The sequence below is a fragment of the Telopea speciosissima genome, chromosome 8, assembly GCF_018873765.1.
Source record: "Telopea speciosissima isolate NSW1024214 ecotype Mountain lineage chromosome 8, Tspe_v1, whole genome shotgun sequence".
Classification (NCBI taxonomy): domain Eukaryota; kingdom Viridiplantae; phylum Streptophyta; class Magnoliopsida; order Proteales; family Proteaceae; genus Telopea; species Telopea speciosissima.
This window is the reverse complement of record NC_057923.1, coordinates 41,030,397-41,046,321: the sequence shown is the minus strand read 5'-3', so window position 1 is coordinate 41,046,321 and position 15,925 is coordinate 41,030,397. Positions and strand designations below refer to the sequence as shown.

At 39.9% G+C, this 15,925-nt stretch overlaps 1 protein-coding gene across 1 annotated transcript in view; it reads left to right on the top strand.

Annotated features, from left to right (window-relative positions):
* LOC122672697 (protein SMG9-like) overlaps positions 1-15,925 on the top strand; it is an 80,548-nt gene that overhangs the window by 45,178 nt on the left and 19,445 nt on the right. The window contains exon 6 of the mRNA XM_043870171.1: positions 13,964-14,115. Within this exon, the coding sequence (XP_043726106.1) occupies positions 13,964-14,115 (152 nt within the window). The remainder of the gene's footprint in view (positions 1-13,963; positions 14,116-15,925) is intronic.

The following is a 15,925-nucleotide window of genomic DNA, read 5'->3' as shown; positions in this document are numbered from 1 at the left end:
TTTTCAACACAAAAACAGGGGCAGCACTAATGAGGTAAAGATCATATCGATGATTTAGTGCTGCCCCCTTTCTCTCCTATCGTTTTTTATTAAAAAAATAGCTGGAAGCCTCTTCTGCGATTTTGGGGTTCCTCTTTCTTTGAGATCAGATCTCGATAAACTTGATCCTCTAATAGAGGAACACCCTAAGCAGCCTTTTTCCAGCCCTATGTTATCCTATTCCTACACCTAACTGCCCTCTTTTCTTTCTCTCCATCTTTCAATAACCTTTCCAGCCCCTATCCTAATCGACTCCAATCGATTTTAGGGTTTCCCTTTTCAGATGCAGCTAATTTTTTGGGGGTGATTCCCTATTACTACAAGCCTTACTTGACCTAAGTTTGGACCCTTTCTGATGGCTGGATTTGTTTCTACAGCAAAATCTTCTCACCCTGCCTTTTATGGTTCCCTGTTAAAAGTTAAAACCCTAATTGAAATCGACATTAGGGGTGCAGGTTTGAATTCTTGCTGCCTTTTTTTGAGGGATGATTACTCCACCTACAGAAACCACTCTACCTCAGTCTTTGCCACTTTCCAAGTATTTGAAGACCCCTAACCCCAATCGATCCTACTCTTCAGGGGTTTTTTCAAAACCCTGAGCCTTATCGATTTTAGGGTTAGGGTTGTTTGTTGCTTTTGGAATTCTTTGTTGGTGTTTCTAACATCAAGAAGGACATTCTACTTCAACTATTTATGGCTTGAAGAAGGTCTACTGTCCAAGATAGCTGCTGCCCTCATTATCTGCGATTTTTTGGTATTTCTCCCATGTGAAGATCAAGTCTCAATTACCAAGGAGATTGGTCATTCGAACTGGAGATCCATTCCAGCAGTTTTTGGTCAGCAAGTATTACAATAAGCAAGCACCTTTGACATTTCAGCCTCACCTTTGTTGAAGACCCCTTCCCTACAATCGATATTCACTTTCAGGGTTTTTTACAAAACCCTGGCTATGATCGATCTAAGGGATAGGGCAGTCCACTATTGGTGTTTTTTGAGGAAGCGTTTTATCAACATCAGAGGAGTATTCAGCCCATTATTCAGCATCTTACATCAGGTTTTTTTCAATCTGTTGGGTTGGTTTCTTCAATTATCAAGCTATTTTTCTTGTTCCTATATGGTTGGCTGCTTCAACTGCCTATGGATTTGTCTGGTTATTTATCTTATTTGGCTGGTTATTATGAGCTTCACTACCTACCTGGCTAGTGTTATTGATTGGCTTTTGTAAGCATGATTGGTTGATGTGTTACTGCTGCCTTCATGTGGAATACTGCTGCCCTATAATTGTGACTGTGTTTCCTCTTATTGGAGATCGAATTGCTTTCGTTATTGAAGACTCGAATCTGCTACCCTGGAGATCAGCCTATTTGGGATTACCACAGAGTGTTCCACGATTTTTTTGGTTGCACCTACGAACCTATTCAGTCATGTGGAGCCTTTTTGGTTTATATCCGGCATACTTTGGAGCTTGAATACTAGCATTGTTACTAATTCAGATCTGATCCAGTTTTGTTGAGGCTACTTCCATTCATTGCTGTCCGGATATCTTCTTAGTACTGTCTAGCATGTGGGAGTTTCTACCATGGAATCTTTTGCACAATTGCTCCTCCCTGTTTGAAGATTGAACAAACCTTGACAATTGGAGCATTTCCTTACTTCGAATCAAACTTGTATATTTTTCAGATCTGCATATTGGGGTTAGGAGTTTCTCCCCTGCAGGGGTTTCCATTCAAAGTGTTTGTTTCATTGATGGAAGGTGGTTGGAGCTTTCTATGTTACCCAAGTTAATCCTACTCCATTATCCCACTGCTGTTTTTCTTTCACCACCTCCCAAAACATACCTTTGGCATTACCCATAACACCCTTGGAAGTTAATGGTATTCTCTTCTTTACCATTTCTTCTTTTTCCATTACACTTGGCAGCCACTGAACCATTCTGTAATGTTATGTTTTGCCCTATTTCTAACCTAATCTCTCTTATGTCCACGTGCACTACATGTGAGGGGGGGATTATATACAGTATATCTGCAGCCATTGCAGAGAGCAGATCATGCAGGGACACTTGGTGCAAAATATAGAAGGTCAGAGGTTTCATCATTGCCAATAAGTGTCTACCTTGTTATTGGGTTACGTTTTCCGTAAGGGGGAGGCTGGTGTTAAAAGTTTTGAAGATGTTTGGTTATTGCCTGCCCATATGAGGTCCTACAGTTTGGTTGTTTCCGCTGCCTGCTCTTTATTGCTACCTGACTCATCTGCTTGCTGCCCTAGTTACTTACCTTCAAAATTATCAGTCAGAGATTCATTCCTGGATAATTGTTGAAGATTGGTGACAATTGCTCAAGTCTGCCCAAGTTTGAAGGTCTATTGTTTTTCAAGTTCTTGAAGGTCTATTTGGGAGCTGGACTCTGCTACAAATTATTTTTCCCATTTTTCATTCAAGTTGGGCATTAGTACCTTGTATGCGCCAACTTGATTGGGAGTGTTAGCATTGTTATGGAGAGAGTTTTTTTCTTTTAGAGTTTTTTTCTTCTTTTAGTCCAAGCTGGATCTTCCTTCTTTCTTATTTGTCCAATCCAGCTTGAGGGGGAGTGTTAGCATAATGTACTTCAAAATACCGTGGGGGTATTCTGATCCTTTTAGGGGTATTTTATGTTATTAAGTGTTTAGTTGGCTGTGTGGGTTTAGTCCCACATCGCCTAGCTTATGTAAGTTGTAACTTCCCCTCTATTATAAATAGAGGGGGTCTTTCTCTCATTAAATCAAGCAATCCTATTATTTTCTTCCCTCTCTCTAACCCACGGTTCAACCAACAATATGCATATGTCATTGGGAAAGCGCTGAGTGAGGCTGCTTCAGGTTTCAATCTAAGCTTAATCCAACTGTTGAGATCTGCTGGCTTCAGTAGAGCGCAGCCCAAGTTGGTACTTGCTCTCATGCTTGATCAACACTGCTATCATTGTAACCAGTTGAAACAAATACAAGGACAATTTCCTGAAAACCGATGACAGAATTTGTTAAGATGAAATATATAGGAAATGGGCAATGTCTATGTGAGTTGTATATCCACTCATGGATTGAGGCTTGCTTTTGAAGAATGTTGCAGGGATTGCTGAGTGTAGCTGCAACAGAACTGGATTGCCATACTTGGGGATTGATGAACCTCTTGGAGAGATCCTGTATCTTCTTGAACATGTCTTACTTTGTGGGACCTTTTTAATATATGGTCTTCTGGAAATCAGATATGGTTTGAACTTTGAAATTGAATAATAATAATTGAGGTAAATTTAGCTCAAATGGAGTTCATTTTTGTAAACAGCCTTGAGATCTGAATGCGGGAGTGATCAATATGGATCACCAAGATCCTTTATTTATAATCATAGATTTACAATAATCATACTAGAATTAGGAAAGCTACCTTTGCCTTTTAATGTTAGGAATACCCAAATAAGAATAGGCTAAGGGAGAACAAATATAAAATAGGACAAAACTACCCCTATTGGGTAGAACTACTTATTCTAACACTCCCCCTCAAGTTGGAGCATAAATATCAAACATGCCCAATTTGACAAGAATAGGATGAAAAACTTTCCCCTTAATCCCTTAGTGAACACATCAGCTAGTAGGTCAGGAGACTGCACAAAAGGAACACAGACTAACCCTTCTTCCAACTTCTCTTTGATAAAGTGCCTATCAACCTCCACATGTTTTGTAAGATCATGCTGAATAGGATTGTGAGCAATGCTAATGGCAGCCTTGTTGTCACAATACAACATCATGGGAAGACGGACAGCAACACCAAGATCTTGCAATAAGCCTTTGAGCCATAGCAATTCACAAATCCCTGTGCCATAGCACGAAATTTTGCCTCAGCACTAGACCTTGCAACTATGTTATGCTTTTTACTACGCCATGTAACAAGTTTTCCACTAACAAATGAGCAATATCCAGAGATGAACTTCTTATCAGAGGATCCGGTACAATCAGCATCAGTATATGCTTTGATACGAAGATGGCCATTCGGAGACAGAAGAATTCCTTTTCCCGGGGCTGCCTTCAAGGAACGGAGAATTTGAAGAACAACATCGATGTGAGAAGAATGAGGATCATGTATGAACTGACTTACCATACTCATAGCGACGGCTATATCTGGTCGTGTATGAGATAGATAAATAAGCTTGCCGACCAATCTCTGTTAAGGACCTTTGTCAACAGGTTCACACTCCTTTTCTTTTAGCCATGTAATAGCTTCCATTGGTGTATCAGAAGGATGACACCCTAGCATTCCAGTCTCGGTTAGCAAATCTAGGATGTACTTCCTTTGAGAGAGAACGATGCCCTTAGAAGATCGTGCAACTTCTATCCTTGGAAAGTACTTTAGGTTTCTCAAATCTTTTATTTCAAGTTCTTGGCCAAGGAAAGTCTTCAATTTGCTGATCTCATTATTATCATTCCCGGTGACCACAATGTCATCCACATAGACTACGAGAATGGTTTTTTTTTGATCATTCCTTTTTATAAATAGGGTATGATCAGCATTACTTTGCTTATAACCCACAAAACCATAGCCTTGTGAAACCGTCTAAACCATGCATGGGGTGACTACTTCAGCCCGTATAAAGCACGCTTCAATTTACACACTTTGCCGCTGGTTTTATCACATGAGAAACTCGGTGGAATACCCATATGCACTTCCTCCTCAAGCTCTCCATGGAGGAAGGCATTCTTAACATCTAACTGCTGCAATTCCCATCCCAGATTTATTGCACAAGATAGTAGTACTCTGACATTGTTCAGCTTTGCAACTGGTGCAAAGGTCTCTTGATAGTCGATCCCATAAGTCTGAGTAAATCCCTTTGCCACCAATTGTGCTTTTTATTAATCCACAGTGCCATCTACCTTCTATTTCACCACAAATACCCATTTACATCCAACTGGTTTCTTTTCTGGAGGAAGAACCACAAGCTCCCATGTATCATTTTTGTGTAAGGCTTTCATTTCTTCCATCATTGCTACCTTCCACTTTCCATCTGTATAAGCTTCCTGCCAATTTTGGGGAATACGAACAGAAGAAAGAGAAGACAAATGTACAGAAGGATGGGGAAAGGGAATCATAAGAGACTACATGAGAAATAGGATGCCGAGTACAAGCCCGAATACCTTTGCGATGAGCAATTGGTAATTTAGGAGAAGAAGGAGAAGAGATGTTACTGGGAGAGCGATCTGGTTCTAGGGCCGACAACTGGATTGGTACTGGTGCTGTAGTGGATGGTAGCTTCGTGTTCTTGGAATGTCCCCTGTGGTAGGTTTTGAGATTAGAATAATTAATTTTCTTCTGAAATTCCCTAGGTTTGTTGGACTGGAGTCAACTCCCCTTGAAAGGGATTTTTAGCAATAGGATTTTCAGCATCATATAAGTTCTCCCCTTGGGGAAAATCCTCTCTGTCTTTAGTAGGAGGGAGGGGAGGAGCAGAAGGCTCAAGAGGGGTGGGGTCAATATTCGGTTGATTCTATACAGGAGACATATTCGGCTGGTTCTTTACAGGAAGCTCAACCAACACATCTTCTCTGAAATTCTCCCCCTGAAGAGGTGTAGATGGATAATAGGAGAGAGCTTCATGCAAGATAACATCCATATAAGGTACGATGGGCCAGGGGGAGGGTGGTGACATTTATAACCCTTTTGGGATGGAGCATATCCCAAGAAAATACAATGGAAGTCACAGGGTTCAAGTTTGCCTGGGGATTTGGCATCCCTAGCATAATAGACACAACCAAATACTTTAGGTGGGACGACAAAGGAGGAATATCCCTGTAATAAAGTAGCAGGGGTTTGTGAGTCAAGGACTCGAGTAGGCAACCTATTAATGAGATAGGCTGCAGTTAGGATAGCATTTCCCCAATATTGGGAAGGAACAGAATGGCCAAACATAATAGCCCGAGCTACCTCAAGGAGGTGGTGGTTTTTCCTTTCAGCCACACCATTTTGGGCTGGGGTATCGACACAACTGGTCTGATGGAGGATTCCATGGACAACAAGATAGTCTTGGAACCGACCATCCATATATTCTTTGCCATTGTCACTCTGCAATATCTTGAGAGTGGCATTGTATTTGGTCTGAACCATCTTATGAAAATTTTGAAAACAGGAGAAGACATCACTTTTGTTATGCATTAAATTAACCCATGTACTCCTAGAATAACAATCAATAAAAGAAACAAACCAACGATGGCCTTTGAGGGAAGGTTTTCGACTAGGTCCTCAAACATCAGAATGAAGAACTTGTTTTATTAGAAATAGAATAAGTGGAACGATGTTGTTTAGCCAAAACACAGGCCTCAAAAAAAAAAATTCGCCCTTATTACACTCTTTAACTAATGTTGGAAATAAAAAAGACTAAGTGCTTAAGGGGGGGATGACCTAGTCTTTTATGCCATTGTTAAAGTTCAGAAGAGACTAATGAGCTTTGATGAATAGGAGAAGGAAGTGGTGGTGGTGAAGTAGGACTCTCATTATCAAGCAGGTACAATCCACCATGCATCTTACCACATCCAATCGTCGCCCCTGGTACCAGATCCTGAAAAACACAGTGTGAAGGGAAAAAAGTTACTTTGCAATTTAAATCACGGGTAAGACTACTGATGGATAGAAGGCTAGTAGTAAATTTAGGGATATGTAAAACATATGATAAATTTAGAGAGGGAGAGCAACTGATCGATCCTTTCCCAGAGACAGAAGAGAGAGAACCATCAGCCACTCGGACTTTATCTTTACAAAGAGTAGGAGAATAACGATGAAATAGGTTGGAGGATCCAGTCATATGATCAGTGGCACCGGAGTCTATGATCTAGGGAGAGGAGACTACCGATACACAATGACCAGCAAAAGAAATAAATGAGTGGGCTAAATTTGAACCTGGAGGGTTGGAAGAACTGGCAGGAGTCGATTTAGTAGAAGTAGCGGAAGCCTATAACATACAACGGAAAGCCTAAAGTTCATCCTTGGATAGTCCAATGTCAGTAGGAGTAGTAGTAGTGACAGCCTCAGTATGATTAGCCTTGTTTTTCGATTTCTGAGCAGCACGCTTAGCTTCAAAGTCGGCTGGTTTTCCATATTTCTTCCAACATATGGCCTTAGTGTGCCCCAACTTACCGCAATGATCACATTTGACTACTGCCTTTTTCAGACTAAGAATTTCCAGCAATATGAGGAGTAGAACCAGTCCCTGTGTGTAGAGCTGATCGGCTGGTTTTCCATATTTCTTCCAACATTGCTTGTATTTATAATAACAAATTACAATAAGGAGAGTTCCTAATCATGTTAGGAATTCCTAATCATGATAGGGTTCCAAGTTACAATAGGAAAAGAAAAATAAAAGAGAACTCGGACTAGAAATAACAACTCAAACTAGGACTAGGAAACTAAACACAGACTCATACTCAAACTAGGAGAGTCACATGAGGAGGACAGGAATCTCGAGAATCAAGATATCCTATTCTCCCCTGGACTCAATATACTTCAACACGTTTGATATGTGAAAAGTGGTGTGTAAGAAACATAGATAAAATTAGTTTAAGAACAATAAAATATTTGTGGATTTAGAATTTTAGGTTGGCATTGGCTGGAGTGAGTGTTGGGAAGGCTAGGATTACTGGTAGATGTTGAATAAGATGAATCAATGGAGCTTTAGATGTAATATGGTGATGAGCAGCAATGGTCTATGGAGAAATTTTGGGGATATTCTGAAAAATAGAAGGGGATGACGACAAGGCAAAAAAGCTGCTTTGTGTTGGGCGATAAGGTCTCGATGACTAGAACCCGTATGGTAGGGGTGGTTACTGGTTTCTCTTGGAAGTCGCTCCCAATCACCTATTTGGGGCCCCCTCTCCACGCTGGAAGACTCAGAATTTGTTTCTTTGATGACCTTGTCGAGAAAATAAGAAACAAGGTGGCAGGTTGGAAGGGGAGACTCTTATCCTTGGGGGGACGTGTGACTGTTAAAACATGTTCTCTCTTCCGTTCCCATCCATGTTCTTGCCACGCTAGATCCACCTAAAGCTGTCATTCGGAGGCTATATGGGATTTTTGCTGATTTCCTTTGGGGAAGTTTGGAATGGGGAAAACGCAGACATTGGGTGTGTTGGCAGAAGGTTTGTAGGCCACTTGAGGAAGGAGGGTTGGGGGTTAGACTTTTGGAGGATGTTGGCCTTGCTCTCCGGCTTAAGGGTCTTTTGAGGGTCCTTTCTGACCATTCATTTTGGAGTAACTTCTTCAGGGCAAAGTTCTTTAAAAATTTACATGTTGCCTTGGCTAGGTCGCATGGGGTTGGCTCAAAGTCTTAGCGTAGTACTTTGGCTTTCAAGGGGTTCTTGATGGATAGATCAAGATGGTTTCTTGGCTTTGGCAAGATTTCCTTCTGGCTTGATAATTGGTCTAGGGCTGGCACTTTAATTGACACTGTTGACAATGGATTTCTGGTTGATTTGGGGCTGTGCGTCAAGGAGGCATTTGAGGAGGATGGTTCTTGGAAGCAGGACATTTTAAACCACTTTGATTCAACTGAGATAAGAAATAGCATTTCTCATGGTAACTTTGCTCTTTCAGGCAGAGATGATGTTTTGGTTAGGACCCTGCTAGTGCATAGTTGTCAAGGCGTTGCCTAGACATCGCCAAGGCACTGCTTAGGCGTCCAGGCAGATTTCTAGGTGCCTAGGCGGCTGTCGCCTTATTGTAGGGCACCTTGCATTTAATTGGTATCGAAGCAAGTTCTGGCACTTATTTATGCCAAATATCTGTTGAGTAAATGTTTTTATATTTGATATTTCATTTACTTAAGATATTATTCATAAATAAGCAAAAACCCCCTTATTTGAATCCAATAAAAATAGTTAAAAAATAAAATTCCAAAAGGATAAGAAGTCAACCCCCAGTTCAAGAACAAAAATTGGATTTTTGGCGATAGGCGAAATTTTCAACTTTGTAATGCTAGGGTTCTTCTCAAATCTAAAAATTCTATAAATCTTAATATGGTAAAACATTGCTAAAAACCAAAAGTGTGGAAAAATATTCATTTGTTTTGATATCTAAAAATATTTTCATTTAGAGCGATTTTGCCAGCATTCACACACCAAATATGGTTTGACTAGAACATAACTCCTTCAATACAAATCAGATTTAAGTATTCGCGCACACCAATTTAAGGATTTTGTTAGGTGGCTCACTGATAATAGGTTAGTAGCAAAATCAGGAGCATGAAGTACAGACTGAAGGGAAATAGGAGTAACTCGCACATTACCCTTACCAGAGACAGAAGAAAGGGAACCATCAGCAACTCTTACCTTGTCCCGCTTAGAGTAAATGGAGTAGGAATCATAATACTGTGACACACTAGTCATGTGATCAGAGGCTCCAGAGTCAATAATCCAGCTGGGTGCAGTAGGAGGAGCAGACAAGACTTGTAGAGCTGAGGCAGAAGTAGTAGACCCCCCCCAGAGATAGAACCAATAGCTGATCCTCCAAGGTTCTACCTTCATTTCATTGACATTCTTATTTCATTTCGTACAAACATATCATGTTATATTCTTGTCATTTCACTTGTTTATGTTGAGTCCTTGCATTCATTCACATCTGATTTCATTCATATACATGTTCATTCTTTTTCTTTCTCTTTCCATTTCATGCTTTAAACATCACCACCATAATCTTATTTCATGCTTATACATCATCATCATCATGTCATTACATACATATACATCATTATCATCTCTTCACTCCATACATTGCATCACATATTATTTTCAGAACCATTCTCATACTAGAACACCAGCATAAACATAAAATTATCTACAAGCTCATCAATGCATTACATCCAAAGAACATGTCGTAACAGCACTCACATGGACATTATCAACAACTGAGATACTATATACATATGCTTTATATACGCATCACTAAATAGTACATCAATCACATATTTACAATATCCATGATTTCCTCACATCCATATTCATCTACACACACAGTCCTTCATAACTCTTTCATTCAATTATAAAACAGTACTTAGACATCCCCCTCACATCATTCTACTTATGCATGTATAGTTATGTAAATAAGCCGTAACTAGTCATACCAATATATAAATACCTACAACCATATACATATGAGACCCTCACAATACTCATATACATATCCAATCAATGATACAATATTGTAACAATGTATAATGAATCCCTCACATTCTCAACATAAAACAATTAAATCGTATGAAACTAAATTAAATATAAAGATTCTCATAACATTTCCTCATAAATGTAAACACATTCGTATAATTATAGTACATTATAATATATGATCCCTCACCTTTAATTAAGAACTCCTTGGAAAATCATATGCGCTCCTCACGTGAACTTTGAATCCTTTTCCCTTTCTAATCCTCTAAGCTTCCTGTTCTTCTATCTAATCTCTGTTTTTCCTTCAATATTTCTCTTCAGTTTTTATGGTTCTAGCAAACAAGTTCCATCAACATCTATTTAATTACACTCTCAATTCAGTAGCCATCATTGATCCTCAATCCTTTTACTTTCTTTCTTTCTTCTTCTTCTTTTCTCTAAGCCAGCAGAAAACTCAGCAGAGCAAAGCAAAACAACAACACAGAAATGTTTCCACCATATGAACCCAGGCTGACTTAGGATAATAAATTGGTCACAGCCATTCCAACCACCTCCAGCTTGGTGTGCTATGAGACTCATATAAAGGTAATCCACTAGATTTGCCCAATTGACAAGACGGACAAACGGGAAGACTGGTATGACAAACTATTATGGCGAAGAAGACGTTCATTAGGATGTCCCAAAAGGCTATGCCATTTATCAATAGTGGTGCGCTCGGCTAAAGAAACAAAAGGAGACAAACCGGATGAAAGAGTATAGAGTCCGCCATTACTCGGACTGGACAATACTATTGACTTAGTGGATGGAATTCATACACGACATTATTATCTTTGGCAAACTTTTAAACAGAAAGCAAGTTCTTTGAAATAGACGGGACATGTAAAATATTGGACAATGCAAAGTTAAGAGAAGTGAGGGGGGAAGAGATAGAGCTACTACCAACATGTGAAATAGGCAGTCCCTTACCATTGCCTACATGCACTTGATCATTACCAGAGTATTCTTCATAGGACAACATTGAGTGAATGTCAGGAGTTAAATGATGTGAGGTGCCCGTGGCAGGGTACCAGGTGAGAGTGTTGGATGGATGGGGGTTGGGAAGTGGTGGATTGGGTTTAGGGTAGGCGTGGGATTGAATGGGATAATAGGATTGAGAAAAATTGGCATGAGGTTGGTAAGAGGGTTGAGGGGGGTAGGGGTTTTGAGGGTGATAAAAGCATGTAGCATTGGAGTGATTATGATTGCAGAAGGAGCACCACTGGGAACCACGACCACCATACTGTCCAAAGCGTCCACCACGACCACAGCCAAATCTGCCATGCCTCCCATGCCCCCGTTGAGAACCACAACCAGGAGAGGCGGTGTTGGTCGATGGAGTTGAAGAAGGAGCTGCTTCAGTAATGGAGAGTTTGCGGAAGGCACGCATGCTTTCATGGCTAAGAAGAAGGCCATGAAGTTCAGTGTATGACAAAGGAGTGGGACGATTCAGGATGCCAGAAACAACATCCTGAAGATCGTCGCATAGGGCCCGTAAACAATGGAGATTGAACTCAGTATGTTTGTGTGCATTATTAGATGCAGCAAGTTCATTGGCGATAGCTTTCACATGTCGGAGAAGAGAGGTGACGGACTCATCAGGCTTTTGACGGAGGTTCTGCAAGTCTCAATGCAAACACATTAATCTGGTGGAGGAGGCAGAACCATATGCTTCATGAAGTGTAGTCCAACATTCATAACAGAATCAAGTCTGCAGAGAGAGAGGCCATGAGAAGGCTCACAAGTTGGGCATCTTGTTTCTGCCAGGCAGCAGCAGCAAATGGATCGGCAGGTTGAGGATGGGATCCATCGAAAAAACCAAAAAGTCCTTGACCCTTTAAGAAGGGAGCAATTTGTTTCTTCCAAACAAGGAAGTTGGAGGCGGTGAGTTTGATGTTGAGGAAGTGCTGGGCGGATCGGAATGTGAGTGGTGAAGGGAGAGTAGGAGTTAGAGAAGTGAATGGAGTGGCGGTGATGCTGTTGTTGTCACCCATTGTGAGAGTGAGGTAGAGCTCAGTAGAGCAGGAGAAAAAAAAGAGGAGAATGTGTGCTCGGTGGAGCTTCATGCTCTATATACCATATTGAAGAATATTTTTACCCTTGATTCATTGATCTCCACAAGTGGAGTTTAAATACATTACAAGAATGTGATCTTAGAGAATCACATGAAATAGGAAAGAAGAGATTGGAGAGCTGAACCAATATCACATTTGATGAAATCTAATATTGCATGTGATATGGTTGCTTTACAAGAGAAAAGAATATTATGTTTCCAAATATTTGTTCCTTGGGTGGCACTACTGCATGTGCACTGATATTTGGCCAGATTATATATTATCATCTAGCTACAACATTTAAATAATAGAAATTTTTGAACACTCGTTTCTTCTACTACTTCTAGGCCTACCCTTTGTTTGACTACTGTACTAGGAACACTATTTATGGGTCTTATGCTATTTTAAAACACTCTATACTAGCTCTCATGATGAGGGTACTACTATTTTAGAGCAAGAATCAATTACATAAGAAAAACATATGAATGTCTGGACCCAAAACCTTTAGCGCCAGTTCTGCATATTTACCTAGTTATTGGTTGGTATTTCTCAGTTTCATTATACCACCTGATCCTTCATTAGTTTATCGTTCAATTTTCTCTCTTTATTTTGTAATTTTTGGACCCTACCTTGCACACCAAAATAATAGAGGGAATAAAATAAGCAAAAAAAAAAAAAAAAAAGCTAGGGAATAGGGACTCCAGCCCAGCCCAAGCCTGTTCATATTAGGCCAGGAAGGGTAGTGCAATAGGGTTAAGACTGAGCCTCACCTTGGCCAGGTTTGAGTCAGCTTAACTTCACTGACCTTAGTTAGAAATGATAATCTTTTCCTATTCTAGTGGACGAAATAATATATGGTTATTAATAATGCATAGAAATGTAATACAAAATAACCTGCATTGTAGTTTAACAATGCTTACTATGTCACAGTGCTATTAGCTGATATTAGTTATGCAAACATCGCTTAAGTTATATAAAACATAAAGTACAATTTTTAGGCTTCAACCATGCTCAGGCTGGGCAGGGTCTGTGCAACCCAACCTTTAGTTTGGGGCTCAAAATCTTGGACTTGGTGAGCCAGGCCTTTTTGGTGCTCACCTGGCCAAATATGCAGCCATAAGACTATCTGTAAGAACACATGAAAGCAATCTTTTGCCCATGAGAATGTGAAACAATGACTACATCATAATTGATCGATTGTTCTGCCCCTGACATGTAACTGAAAGCTGTAAAGTCAACACTTCCAAGTTCAAAGGTCAAAAAAGGGCGTACCCAGTGCACGAGGCTCCCGGCACTGCGGGGCTGGGGATGGTCATAATGTATGCAGCCTTACCCCTGCTTTTGCAGAGAGGCTGTTTCAAGACTCGAACTCATGACTACTTGGTCACAATGGGGCAACCTTACCGTTGCACCAATGCCTGCCCTCTAACTATTCGAAGTTCTAAGTTCATTTTCCTAAATTTTTTGCTTCCCTTTTTTCAATGTTTTTGTAGTATCTTAGGGTAGCATCTTATTTGGTTGCTTTTTCTGTTCCTGATGTAACTGAAACCTGTAAAGTCAACACTTTCCAGATTCTAAGCATACACTGAGCATTTCTTTGGCACTCAAATCAAATTTCTATGATAGTTTGTTAGCCCTGGTTCATGCTATCCGATTTCATTTATTTGCAGGTTGATTTGTTGAAACATGGCATTCCAGACCCATCTTCCTTAACTTCTTCCTACTCCCAGGGCTCTAATCTGGGTCATGAAAAGGAAACCAAAGACACCCCACAGGAGGCCGATGAAGAGTATTTGGCTGCTCCAATTTTTGTGCACACAAAGTGAGTTTAGTGTCTCCATATGACCATTAGAATTTGATGCAGTTATGCATAGGATTTAGGACTTGTCTTTTTGTACTTTTTTATTCATGTGAAGAGTTGTAGGAAGATGCAATTATGCATCGGAATTAGGATTTGACTTTTTGTAATTTTTTATTCATGTGAAGAGTCGTAGGAAGGTAGAGTCCAATTAGAGTTGAATTTGTTTTTTTTTTTTTTTTTTTTTTTTTTGCTTTTCTGTTTTAGATTTAGATAGAGTTTTTGGAAAGAAATTTTAGATTTGGTTGCAGCGTTACCTTTATCTATGACTGTGGCAGTGTTTCCCTCTTACTCTCTCTATCTTCTCCTTCCCATAGTTCAAAACCTTCTGTCCCTCTCTTTTTCTTCCTTTACTCCTCATCATCTCCCCTCTATTTTATTTCCTTGATTACTGTTTACCATACCAACAGTAAACAACCTGATCAGAGCTTGCTGAAACTCCTCCAATACCAGATCCTGTTTACCTTGTGATTCTGATCGAAGGTGAAACTACTGCGGGCAATTCATATTCTATGGTACGACTCTCCAATGCTTCCATTATATGTAAGATACCAAGTTAGTTGCAGAACCACATCTACAAGTGAGAGATAACCTAGAGGGGGGTGAATAGGTTTTCACTAGTGAAATATGAGCCTTTTTAAAGTTTCTTTTGATTTGATCTTAATTTAGAATCAAGTAAATGAAATAAAGTGCCCAAAAGAAGAAGACACAAGATTTTATAGTGGTTTGGCTAACCAAGCCTACATCCACACCTCTCATCTTTGAGAAAATTTCACTAGCTCTCCCTTTCAATACAATAGGTGGGGAAGAACACCTTTACAATCTTTTTGCCAGGATAAGAGTATCATAAATCTTATAAGGATAAGAGGATCCTTTGCACAATCCTAAGTACAGTCTAGGCTAGTGCAAAACCACCTTGCTCATTTAGAGTTAACCCAACTCAAGAGCCAGAACAAAATCAAATACAATTAAGATAATATAAGAATTACTTAGGCAAGGAGTGTGACTGTAGTAGATGGTGAAAAAGTCTGACATCATTCGTATTTATAGAGGACAGTTAATGCTCTAAAAACATGTGCATAAATAGTTCTAACGGATCTATTTTTGTCTTTCCGGTCGACCGGACAATATAGCCGTTGGGGCATGAGCTGGACCATCTATTCAATGTGTGGTCGACCAATGGATCGACTTGCACAATCTGGCAGGCTTCTACCAGTCCTGGCCGAAAATGCCTTGTGATCCGGTCAATCGGAGGATCGACTGGCAGACTGTCCTGCTTGAATTTTGACAGTCTGACTTTTGGGGACTTGGTCCTATAACTCTCCAACCTATACTAGTGTCAAAGGGAGTTCTATAAAAGCCTCTTATGGTTTCTATATGATGCATATGATTTTTAATTATATGTATGTAGTTACAAGTACGCAAGTGTTTATCTATGTGCACACGAGCTTCTTCTTGGAGATCTTCAAGTGACCTTTGCTTCATGGATTCTATGCTTGAGTTCAATGGTATGTCTTTCAAGTCTTGTTTCTTTAATCTTTAAACTTCTCTATTCTTTGCTTGAGTTTAATGATGTGTCTTTGTTCTTTCAAGCCTCGTCTTGATCTTCTCTATTCTTTTAGCAATCATGTAAACTTAAGATTTTTAGATTGAGCTGGAGAGCTTCCTCGCCCTTGTTCTCTAGGCCTCCTAAGGTTTCTATATGATGCATATGATTTTACATTATATGTTTGCAATTACAAGTATGCAATGTGTTTATCTATGTGCACACGAG